The sequence below is a fragment of the Penicillium antarcticum genome (assembly GCF_028974205.1).
Source record: "Penicillium antarcticum strain IBT 31339 chromosome Unknown utg000009l_segment0_segment0, whole genome shotgun sequence".
NCBI classification, from domain to species: Eukaryota; Fungi; Ascomycota; class Eurotiomycetes; order Eurotiales; family Aspergillaceae; genus Penicillium; species Penicillium antarcticum.
The window spans coordinates 2,016,844-2,028,404 of NW_026695307.1; the positions used below are offsets into that span (position 1 = coordinate 2,016,844).

Consider the following 11,561-nt stretch of genomic DNA (forward strand, 5'->3'; position numbering starts at 1 on the left):
GGTGAACGGCTTTTCCCTGATCTTCTAGACGCGTGATCGGTCTATTTCCGAAGCAAACATTTGGTTTTTTTTTTTTTTTCTTTTTTTTTCTTGCTTTCTTATTTATTTTTTGGATTTCTAATTCTGTGGTTATAAAAAGGCTTTGTCGTCGGATCATATCTACCTCATTCGAACTATAACTGAGACTGAGAACACACCGATCAGACACTCCAACTATACATCGCATCTATACAGATCCTGTATACAACTATACATCATGGACAAGCCAAAAACCCACCCGCAGACAGAAGGGCAAGGTAGTCAAGAGAAGAAAGAGCCTCAGCTTCGAAGTGTGGAGGAATATCAGAAATACTGGGATCAACTGCTCCAGAATACAGCGGATCAGATCCAGAGGATCCGAGGTGAGTGTTTGATCTGACATATGCAGAATACCACTGACACCGTATATAGACAAGGAACAAGCAGCAGAGCGGTCAAACCAAGACTCGCAACAATGATCGCATCATAGTCAACCCATGCAAGCCGAGGAGTTTCTAGGATTTGGGATTTAGGTGTTTTTACTTTATGCACTTCATTTTGTCGCATCTTAGCTGGAAATGGGAGATATACGAGGATTAGAGGGTGTTTCTGTTTCGGGAGTTGATCATAGCCCTTCGCTGTTGCCTTTCTTTTGTTGGCTATACGTTGCATTTGCATGAGAATGAATACCCAATCACACCATAAGTCAATTCAGACTACTTCACCTTGGCGCAGAGCAGACATACAGAGCCTCGTGTGGGGAGTGGGGTGTAGTTGCCGTGACTCGGGATGCCCTGATTTGACCTGGCCTTCTTTCCTACAGTTACATGTATGCAATCTGACTCTTCTCCACCAGTGGTCTTTGAAGTCTTGAGGCTATGCATGTCATGGATGCACATCAAGGTGCTCCATCCTTGTCAGGTTGCCGGAACAGGCAGGAGATCAGCCCTACTAACACTGTTCAGGATCTTACCAATGGACATCGTGGTCCACAATGCTGTGGTCATACTGAGCGGTGTGCTTCTTTCCTGGTTGTTCTCCAGCATCATTTGCCGGCTGGAATGACTGCGCCACCGATCCCGTCTGATCGCATTGGTGTTCTATCCTGTTCGTCCGGGAGGCGGGCAAGTGAGTTGCTTTTTGACGGTGCTTTTCATGTGGTTCTGGAGAGAAGATATTAGCCGTTTCTGTAAGCACTCAACATCTCCTGATCGACCTAGCTAACCCTCATAGTAAACTGGGTTTACATCCTAGTTGAGATCTAAGAACCCGACGTCACAACAAAGACCCTGGTAGACGACTGAAAACCACGCGCTCTTGCGGAGTACACATATCTGCCTAACCCACTGTTTCAAAATATGCAGCCCAATGCACGGATCTTGGAATCGCAAGTCCGGTGCAGTAAGCGATTAATGGCGGCAAAAGCGCCAACGGCCAAGTGGAGGTCCCCACATCACATCCCACTTCAAGCTTTCGAGCCAACACTTCACCTTCACCGTCTACAATCCCCCCTTACCGAGACTTATCTGACGCAATGTCCGACCCCGAGAACAACCCATCCCCCGCGGAGCTTGCGGAGCGCGAGCGCGAGAACCAAGAGCGCAAGGCGCGCGAAGATGCGGAACAGGCTCAGCTCCCTTACAAGTGGACACAGACAATTCGCGATGTGGATGTGACGGCACCCATCCCTGCCAATCTCAAAGGCCGCGACATGGATGTAGTATTGACCAAGAACAAAATTCGGGTTGCGATCAAGGGTCAAGAGCCCCTCATTGAGGTACGGTATCCCGATTAATAAGTCACCCTGGAGATCGGTGACACCGTTGGGCCCGATAATTGGAGCATAAGCTGACTTTGTGTCTCATTTCTTGTTGCAGGGCGACTTCCCCCATGCTATTCTCGTCGACGAATCCTCTTGGACTCTTGAGACGACCCCCACCCCGCCCGGCAAGGAAATCAATGTTCATCTTGATAAGGTCAACAAGGTTGAGTGGTGGCCTCATGTTGTTACTTCTGCGCCGAAGATTGATGTGACCAAAATCACACCGGAGAACTCTAGTCTCGGGGATTTAGATGGCGAGACTCGTGCTATGGTTGAGAAGATGATGTATGATCAGCGGCAGAAGGAGATGGGTGGCCCCAGCAGTGATGAACAGAAGAAGATGGAGTTGTTGAAGAAGTTCCAGGCTGAGCATCCTGGTAAGTGTTATCTTGTTCTCTCTTTTCTTTCGATGCTTTGAGACTGCACTGTTGCTCTTGGTACCTTGCTAACTTACTATTGCAGAGATGGATTTCTCCAACGCCAAGATGGGTTAAATTTATTCTTTGAACCCACAAAATCATCTTCATCTATGCATAGACGATCAATGTATGAAGTATGAGCTATGTCCATCGGCGATTGGTATCGGTGATCGATCATCGATGGTATTCAATGAATGACGAATTGCATGGCGTTTGTCAAGTTTTCAGTCTCTGTTCCATGTTATCTTATGCTTGACCCATAGGTGACCATAGGCCAATGTATCATATCTCCAGATCCGTGATCTCTTCTCTGCCAAGCACGAAATACGAGAGTTACCAGATTGGGAATAGCGCGAGGAGATTGGAGATGATGTCGATCATCTTCCCGGAAGCCTCCGCCACCATTTCTTCACTCTCGATTCAGCCAAATAGTAAAGGGGCTGATTAAACTCACAGGGCGCAGTCCAATACGCTGAGCCTCATGCCTCATGCACTGCCTTCCACTGGGCTTACCACATCCCTGTTGCAGAGCGCAGCACCGCAGCACAATATCTCAATGCCTTGAAACGTCGCAGCCCGCCCTGCCAGTATTTATTCAACAAACACTCATTCATTCCTTGTGGCGAATTCAAATAAACCCCCCTTAAGCTTGCGTCTTCTCCACGCAAGAGACATGATGCATCAGAAAGATCAAAATCGGATCGGAAGCAAGCCCATGCAGGGGCAGAAACTGGTCTTCCGAGTTCCGAACTACAAATCAAGGAATGCCCTGCATGAATCATCGGAATCGACCGAGCAGATTTATCATTCTAGAAGGGCCCATCGCAAATCCCGTTCGGGCTGCACAAACTGTAAACAGCGAAGAGTCAAGGTATCTCGCACGAGCACAGCCCTTAATATGAGAACCTATATTGATAATGACTTGTCAAGTGTGATGAAGCCAAACCCCAATGTCTACGATGTCAGAAACAGGATGTCGAATGTGACTACTCCACCAAGCCTGTTCAACTAAAAAGCAAAAGCATTGTTTCACAATTCATCGATGCATATCCTGAATTAATCTCGCTCGACTCCTCGGCCTCATCAATGTCTTTAGCCATGGTCTCTGAGAAACTAAACGAGTTACTAAGACCACTACCAGCAAATGGCGCCAAACCGCCATTCTCCCTTACAGATGCCTCAGCATCAAGCCGAACAATACAAGCCCTGCACCACTTTTACAAAGGCCCAGGCTTCTCAGCAGAAAGCCCAAAAACAGTCCGCATAGTAATGGGCAAAATGGTCCAACTAGCCTTCGAAGTAAGCTCCCCTCCAAATACTACTACCCATGTCCCATCTCGAATTTCAATGCTAACAACCCCAGACTCCCTTCCTCATGCACGCAATAATAGGAGCAGCAACAACCCACCTTTGCTCCATCGTCCCAGACAACAAAGTCTACCGCCTTGCAGAAGCCTACCACTGGCAACAAACAATAAAGCAATACTCGTGCGAAGTCTCAACAAGCATAACACCTCAAAACATGGACAAACTCTACTCAGCCTGCTTGATGATCTCAATGCACTCTTTCTACCAAGAAACCTTCTCCCCACGCTCCTCATTTGTCTTCTCAAACGACCCAACAAGTCTAACCTGGCTCCGCCTCCAAGGCGGACTCCGCTACCTCCTCGAACGGACTCTCCCCTGGTTACCGCAGAGCATGTGGTGGGAAACATTCATGGAATCCAGAGATCCAACAATCAACTTCGACGATAAATGTCCTGGGAGGATTGGTCTTGATTCTGATTTGGCGGATTTGTGTGCTATCACTGAGGAATCGACGGTTGATAATACGCCCTATCTATGGCCATTGCGGATGCTCATGCCAATTTTGGGGTTTGAGAGGTGTTCGGATAGTTTTCAGAAGTATAACACTTGGATGGGGAGGCTGGAGGGGCCTTATTATGAGTGTTTACTTAGGAAGGAGGTCCCCGCGCTTGTGTTGCTTGCTTGGTGGCTTGGGCTTATGTGTTTTGTTGATGAGTGGTGGGTTAGGACGAGGGTGAGGTCTGAGTGTACTGCTATCTGTATGTTTCTTGAGGGGAGTTGCGATTTACTTGTTTTGAGGTTGCTAGAGTTTCCGGCTGAGTGTTGTGGGTATAAGTTGAGGCATCAGCGAGAGGGAAATTTGTTTGAGACTGGCGTATTTGATTTGTCTGGTATGGGGGATGAGGTTGTGTAGGTTTTGGGATGTGGTTTGATTGATACCCCTTTTTTTCGTATGTCTTTTTAAAAATGACATGAGTCTATGGAGTATTGCTACTTAGTCACTAGACATAGTTTGATGGACGCTGATGAGACAGATGAAGTTATATTCACGTCTAATAGTTGTAACACTATGTATGTGTCAGGTCGTGAGCCCGCCCACGTGGTAGCCGAGGTTGTTCTCGGTGGCAAGTGCAATCATCCACCACATCCAGGAGAAGTCTCATGGTATGTGTTTCATGTGCAAGTCAGTATTATTAATATCCAAAAATATCCCACACAAAAGACTTCAAAAGGACCATCTTTTGTACCAAAACCCAATCATGTCATAAACATTCGATCAATATCGAGTAAGTGATCATCGTCGCGTCATATGCAGTGAGAAACAGACAAGGAAAATGCAAAAAGGAATGCAGAAACAGTAGTAATGCCAGAAAAAAAAAGCAAAGATCCAGGACAGACGATGCCAGATCGTCTCTGCCAAAGAACCGGCGGAAATATTAAACCGATACCTCATAAGCGAAGATAACATATCAAGAAATGCACATGCCGTACTATCCAGTCACGCTGAATTACTGACTTTCCCAAGAGAGCCGACGGTGACGACGAATAGACCGATCATCATCCTCAACATAGGCAGGTCCAGTCCGCGAACCATTGAGACGCGCCATAGGCGGCGGATTAACAATAACAGCCATAGCCGAAGAAATAGAAATAGACCGTGACCGACTCAGCATCACCGAATGACGAGGCGAGTACGGTGGCGGTGGAGTCTCCCTCGTTGCAGTAGATGTATTTCCATAGCTGCTAGGATAGGATATAGCAGAGGAAGCATCAGATGTGACTTCCTCATCGTAGAGATTGCGGTTCTTCTCTTCCACGGGGTACTGCTGGGAGTCAGAAGACACAGATGGATCGCGCATGTGGGCTTCCAGTGTCTTCTCGTGGAGGCTCATCGGACGGGCTGTGTACTGCGGCAGCGGGACCACGCTAGAATAGCCCCCGTCCTCCGAGTCACCCGGGGGTCCGTGCCCATTGCGCCCGGGTGAGAGCGAAGGGGAGGGGCGGATGAATTGACCGTCGCCGTTGAGTGTGAAGTGGCCTGTTTGGATGTTGTCGTTTGGTCTTTGGATCATTGTTTCCGGGGTCGAGGAGGGTTTCTCTTCGCGGGAGAAGCAACCGCACAGCGCGGAGAAGAATGACATGGCGGAATGAGCTGTGGTGTAATTGGCGATGTCAAGGCTAGTTTGGTGGGTTTTTTTTTGTAAGAAGAGGAAATCGTCCCTCGCTGACTGTCGCAATATACCTTTGACTGTGAACTACTGCATGAACACCTCAGTTGAGCCTCAATCGATAATAGATCGCACCCCACTTGCGTCGATACGCCCCAGACCTGAAACGGCGAACAGGTATATTGAAAAGCAGGTCCAGAGTTAAAGCGACATGCTCATAAAGAGAAAGAAAATAATAGAAGCCTGAGAAAGAGGAGAGATGAACGAGAGGACAGCTTGGAGCTGACTTGGACGCCGCAGGCATCCAGATTCCCCAAATCCCTGATTGGCCCGCGCGGGTGTGATAGGCAAGTATCGGTACTTGAGTCTCCACTCTTACTCTATGGATTTTCAGGTACAGGTACTCAGATCTATGCATGCTTCACTTATGAAGCGCAGCAATGCCACTTTATTGATAGCAGGGGTACGAATGCCATGCGGGAAAGAATACTGTGATTGAACTCGCTATCGGACATCTGGGTCCTTACTGCAGAAGTTTCACCAAGTCTATAGTATCGCATATACCCAACATTTCTGGACTAGTACCTATGTCAGACTCTCAGTCTACACTATCCAGGCATTCATCGGCCTACTGGCTAGGTACATGCATGTTTCAGAACCAAGTCGGTCGAGACTACTCTGCATACTCTGATAAGATACGGAGAGACAATAAACCGGCATTTAAATAGAGCGGTGTGACCTATCCAGCTGCGATTGGACAAAGGCAGGCGAGGGGCGAAAGCGGTAGGAAAAAGTGTGGAGTGACTGGTCATGTGATCTCAGGTACCCCGCCAATCGCATCGCGGCCTGTGATTTTTTCTATTCTCCCCGCGAGAATCCCCAGTGGTTAGATTCTTCCAACTCCATTTCTCATATAAACACCACACAAAATGACCATCGAGCCTGAAGCCCGGGAAGTGCGGGAGGTCCTCCAAAGCGTCGAGCCTCCCCAGGTGGACCCCAGTCGCTCCCACGATCCCAGCAACAACATGAAGCGAAGCGACCCCTTCCAATTCGGATCGCGATTCCTCGAAAAGGGCGACGACGTCTTCGAATTCAACGCCTGGGACCACGTCGAGCCAGACGACGAGTTCAAGGCCTTTGCACAGACACAATATGCCAAACAGCGCGAAACACGAGTATCGGACTTTGATCGCAACCGATTTAACAACGACCCGGCGAAGTGGTGGAACCTTTTCTATAAGAATAACACAGACAACTTCTTCAAGGACCGCAAATGGTTGCGTCAGGAGTTCCCTGTTCTCGCGGAGGTCACACAGAAGGATGCTGGTCCCCAGGTTGTCCTGGAGGTTGGCGCTGGTGCTGGAAATACTGCGTTCCCTTTGATTTCCAACAACGAGAATGAACATCTCAAGGTTCATGCCTGTGATTTCTCCAAGTATGCTGTCAAGGTCATGCGCGAGAGCGAGCATTACAATGAGAACTTGATGACCGCGGACGTCTGGGATGTCGCTTCTGTGCCTACCGAGGAAGACAACGGCCTTCCTCCTGGTTTGACTGAGGGCTCAGTCGATGTGGTCATTCTCATTTTCATCTTCTCTGCTTTGGCTCCTACCCAGTGGGACCAAGCCATTCGCAACATCTACCGTGTACTGAAGCCCGGTGGCCGCGTGCTGTTCCGTGACTACGGCCGTGGTGATCTCGCCCAAGTGCGCTTCAAGAAGGGCCGTTATATGGAGGAGAACTTCTATGTTCGCGGTGATGGCACTCGTGTCTACTTCTTCGACCAGGACCAGCTTGTTGATATGTGGAGTACCTGGTCCGCGGAGAAGGGCCTGCAGATTCCTATTTCTGCAGACATTCTGGCAGGGGGCGCTGAGGGTGAAACACCAGAGCCTGCTGAGCAATCAGAAGAAGCTAAGGAGGCTGCCAAGAATAACGGAGCTTTCGAGGTCAAGCTAATGGGAGCTGATCGACGATTGATTGTCAACCGTCAGAGCAAGTTGAAGATGTACCGCTGCTGGATGCAGGGTCACTTTGTCAAGCGCGATGGGTCTGCGGTTGAGACCAATGAGGCTACCCAATAAGCCTCTAAGACGAGATGCTCGTTCTGGATAATGAGCATCATCATCAACATCTCGACAGCGCAATTCTTCAAAAGAATCCGAGTCACAATTAGCCTCTGTGACACTCCTCAATCTTCATTCACCATACCTGGCAATTTGAAGAAGAAACGAAGACACCAGTTTCCAATTTCAAATTAAGGAAGAACGTCGACATTGCATTTGGAGTCGGCATTATGTGCCGGGAATTTGTAAATGTCCCGGGTGCAAGTAGAAGGGGCTTCCTTCATGGAGTTATGAATGTACGACACTAGATGATGCATAGAATCTGCACATACAATAAAAGAACATTGCTTGATACAGAAAAGAGAGATTATATAGTAGGCATATGTAAAGAGTAATTGGCATCTGTATGTTCTGATATCGTAATATGATCACTGACAACTGACATGTAATTCCAGATACCTGTGAACAGCAGAGGGAAAGTAAATCCAACAAAGGACAATAAATGATTATGCACACCCTGCATCTAGACAGATCTAGTGGCGCCACTGAGGGAAAAGGATAGACAAAGGTCTTGTTTGAAAACCAATACTCTAAAAATCGAGAGAAAATCAATAGACAGCGAAAGCAAACTCCAACCATGCAGGCAGAACGGGCATCAACAGAATCAAAGCTCCCGTAAAAAAAGAGATCTATGAGGGTTTGCAACGAGGCCACGGCAGGTCAATGTGTCTCAGCAAGGACACTTGCAAAAAAGGTCATGTGTTCCATGAGAATAAATCATGAGCAAGAAAAAGAGAAACGCAAATGGAATCGTTGAGGTATGTTCAAAGATATGTTCAGATCTTCAGATTCGGACATTCGCCCTGGGCGCGCTGGAATGCTCCGGCGAACAAGTCCTGCATGGCGTGGTAGTGGAAAAGGATACCGCCCAGAACAGCAAGATGCCAGATGTTGTGGCTGCCACCCACGTAGTCGAAGAAACCTGGCTTCCAGCGCTCGGGAACCTTGGAGGCGTAGACTAGGGCACCGACGAAATAGACTGTGAGGCTCTTGAGGACTGGTGCATAGAAGTACATGCACCATGAGAAACTGCGGGTGTAGGATAGTTGGGCGATAGGCGAGAATCCGGTGAGGGCGAGCGTCACAAAGAAGGCAACACGGGCCCAAGCCATATCGTGGCGGTTGAAGGTGGGGTGCCATGGCAGGATGATGCCACCAATACCCAGAGACATGGTCAGGAGAATGTATGTCCATCGAGAATAGGGTTCACAGTAGAAGGCAGTGTACTCGGTGGTGACAATAGAGGCAGCGACCAGCATCGAAATGCCGGTGTAGTCGACACAAGCAAAGCGCTCCATCAAAGATTGAGATGCGATGCTGTTCATGGTGTGCCAAATGGTACTGCAGACCAGACACTTGCATGCAGCAAAGAAGAAGACGGCAGCGATTGCGATGTCTGATTTTGTGCTCAGGTGGAAGTTGGTATGGAGCGGGTAGAAGTAAAACGCAATGGCGAGGACAATGACAAGACCAATTACATGGGACCAAATGTTGAACATTTCGTTGGAGTAGGCGAAGACGGACGAAATGCATTCCACCTTGGAGGTGGTGAAACGATAACCATTGATGATGTGGGGGTTGACTCTCCATGGATCGGGCAGCTCATGGTAGTTGATCAAGCGTTTCTCTTGGGCTAGTCGAATAGCTTCCTCGACGTTCTCACGCAGGGTATCGCGAGCACGGCGGGCACGCTCCATGCCCTCATCGACGATCTCTCGAGCGTGCACCAAGCTTTCCTCCGCAGCTTTCCACCCATCGTCTAGGGTACCGTAGATACCGCGATCACGGACTGCGTGGGCTCTGTTTTCCATTTCGGAAAGGAACGACTCCATGAGGCGGACTCCAGCCTGGGCCTTTTGCTCCAGTGTTTCTTTGGTCACCAGGGCCTCGTTGTATCGGTCCTCAAGAGTCTCCACCAAGATCTTAGCCCGCTTCTTGCCACTACCCATCAATTCTCCCGATGCGACTGAGCATTGGTCTCTAACAGCCTCCAATGTGGCATAACCTCGTCTGAGACTAGCATCGATTCCAATCATGTGGGATTTTCGATATTGTTCGATCCATTGCATTCGACGTTCCAGTTCAGCTAAGAAGAGTTCGACCTATAATTTGATTAGACACATTATACGATGTATAAGGCTCCATAAAGTTATCGGGAACATACCCGGATGAAAACTGCGTCTGCATCTTGGTAGTCGCACGACAGTCTTCTAGAAACTTGGAATGAATGTCTGCGCCGCCGATCACGGAGAAGACCGGTCTCCTCGCCTGGGGTGGCAGTAGCAGAGGCGATTGCCTCCGTGTCGGGATATGACTCTACAGCCATAGAAGAAGCGCCGCAAGCCATAAGTGTTGAGTTCAGCTGAAGGCCATGTAGTGTAAGCGTTGGGGGGAAGGGTGGTATCGGGGAGGTTGTTGAGGCCGAGGGATCTGAAGAAGAAGAAGGAGTGCAAGGACCTTCAGCGTCAAGATAAGGAGGGGCTATAAGTACATATAGTACAACAAATCAAGGGTTAGAAAAAAAGAGAAGAACATGAAGGAGAGAGAGGGCGTCCCAACCAGTGGAAGCCAAGGATGCACATGGTACCGCCTTACGCCTGATTGATCCCGCCTTTCCCATCTCCACATGTTTTTCGGGTTCTTGGCCTCTCCTCTCTCGCCACCGGGGTAAATTTTTTTGATCTGAGCATTTTTCCGCCATGGCTATCAGTGAGATCGTCACGGATAAGTCGCTTCTACCGGTGCTCCAGACCAGCGCTGAGACGCTGGTGCAGTGCAACCAGCTGCTCTCCATCCTGAACCCCGACACCCTCCCCAACGACACCGCCAAACTCCAAGAACTATCCTTGGCCGCCTCCAAGCAGCAAAAGATCCTGTTCGCCTTGTTGGCCCAACTACGCGGGCAAAATCGGGGAGCTATTTTCCGCGTTCGCGACACCAAGCAAACCACCGCAGAGGCCCGACAGGAAATCGACCGACTCCATCTTCAATTGCAGAACCTTTACTACGAACAGAAGCATCTCACTGGCGAAATCGCAGCTTGCGAAGCATATGAGTATGTGGAAACGCCATCTTTGACCTTTCTTTTGTTCATAAGCTGACACTGATCTGATAGTCATAAATACCGGTCACTCCCTTTGACGCCCGTCGAGGAATTCCTCAAGCTTCACCCCGAACATCGCGAGACCAACGAACATGACTTGATGATCGCCCGCATCAACCATGAGCATGCTGAAAGAGAGAAGCTGGAGCAAGCGCGACAAGAGCTGCTGAAGCGCAAGCAGGCTTTGATTGCCGAGAACAAGAAGAGGAAGGACGACCTTGCGAATCTCGACCAGGACCTTGAGAAATTCATCGATGTATGTACCTCAATTCTTCTATCTTTGTTATTTGGAGATCTTACTAACTATCGACTTCTAGGCCGCCAAACCGATCCAGAAGATTTTTGAGAAGGAATACTAGACATTACATATTGTACGGATTGAAGGTCGGCGGGTCTTTGATCGCTACATTGGATCGGCGTTACTGGTCAAGATACCCTTTTTGTTGCGATTTTGAAATTCTTCAGTCCATAATGACAATATCAATTCTCATTTGAGACTCTATACTTGGGTCCGTGATTCCTATTGAGGTCGCAGATCTACCTTGGGAACTCGATTGTCTTAGGTCGCAAATAATGTTAGATGAACAAGTAATT

The 11,561-nt window shown here is 48.7% G+C and overlaps 7 protein-coding genes across 7 annotated transcripts; 5 read left to right on the forward strand and 2 right to left on the reverse strand.

Annotated features, from left to right (window-relative positions):
* Nucleotides 1-256: 256 nt before the first annotated feature.
* Nucleotides 257-497, forward strand: N7508_009122 (uncharacterized protein; the record flags this gene model as incomplete). Its single annotated transcript, XM_058467185.1, has 2 exons — nucleotides 257-401; nucleotides 451-497. 2 exons carry the CDS (start codon nucleotides 257-259, stop codon nucleotides 495-497), a joined length of 192 nt encoding a protein of 63 aa, XP_058315031.1.
* A 1,055-nt stretch (nucleotides 498-1,552) lies between these two features.
* N7508_009123 (NudC domain-containing protein) lies at nucleotides 1,553-2,334 on the forward strand (the record flags this gene model as incomplete). The annotated part of the gene is made up of 3 exons (XM_058467186.1): nucleotides 1,553-1,795; nucleotides 1,896-2,217; nucleotides 2,303-2,334. 3 exons carry the CDS (start codon nucleotides 1,553-1,555, stop codon nucleotides 2,332-2,334), a joined length of 597 nt encoding a protein of 198 aa, XP_058315032.1.
* A 601-nt stretch (nucleotides 2,335-2,935) lies between these two features.
* On the forward strand, nucleotides 2,936-4,480 carry N7508_009124 (Zn(II)2Cys6 transcription factor domain-containing protein; the record flags this gene model as incomplete). Its single annotated transcript, XM_058467187.1, has 3 exons — nucleotides 2,936-3,130; nucleotides 3,190-3,558; nucleotides 3,623-4,480. The coding sequence occupies 3 exons, from the start codon at nucleotides 2,936-2,938 to the stop codon at nucleotides 4,478-4,480; spliced, it is 1,422 nt and encodes a 473-aa protein (XP_058315033.1).
* A 595-nt stretch (nucleotides 4,481-5,075) lies between these two features.
* On the reverse strand, nucleotides 5,076-5,708 carry N7508_009125 (uncharacterized protein; the record flags this gene model as incomplete). The annotated part of the gene is made up of 1 exon (XM_058467188.1): nucleotides 5,076-5,708. One exon carries the CDS (start codon nucleotides 5,706-5,708, stop codon nucleotides 5,076-5,078), a length of 633 nt encoding a protein of 210 aa, XP_058315034.1.
* Nucleotides 5,709-6,664: 956 nt separating this feature from the next.
* On the forward strand, nucleotides 6,665-7,822 carry N7508_009126 (tRNA(Thr) (cytosine(32)-N(3))-methyltransferase; the record flags this gene model as incomplete). Its single annotated transcript, XM_058467189.1, has 1 exon — nucleotides 6,665-7,822. The coding sequence occupies one exon, from the start codon at nucleotides 6,665-6,667 to the stop codon at nucleotides 7,820-7,822; it is 1,158 nt and encodes a 385-aa protein (XP_058315035.1).
* Nucleotides 7,823-8,640: 818 nt separating this feature from the next.
* Nucleotides 8,641-10,211, reverse strand: N7508_009127 (hemolysin III family protein; the record flags this gene model as incomplete). Its single annotated transcript, XM_058467190.1, has 2 exons — nucleotides 8,641-9,966; nucleotides 10,029-10,211. The coding sequence occupies 2 exons, from the start codon at nucleotides 10,209-10,211 to the stop codon at nucleotides 8,641-8,643; spliced, it is 1,509 nt and encodes a 502-aa protein (XP_058315036.1).
* Nucleotides 10,212-10,563: 352 nt separating this feature from the next.
* N7508_009128 (uncharacterized protein) lies at nucleotides 10,564-11,326 on the forward strand (the record flags this gene model as incomplete). Its single annotated transcript, XM_058467191.1, has 3 exons — nucleotides 10,564-10,919; nucleotides 10,980-11,223; nucleotides 11,285-11,326. 3 exons carry the CDS (start codon nucleotides 10,564-10,566, stop codon nucleotides 11,324-11,326), a joined length of 642 nt encoding a protein of 213 aa, XP_058315037.1.
* Nucleotides 11,327-11,561: the final 235 nt, after the last annotated feature.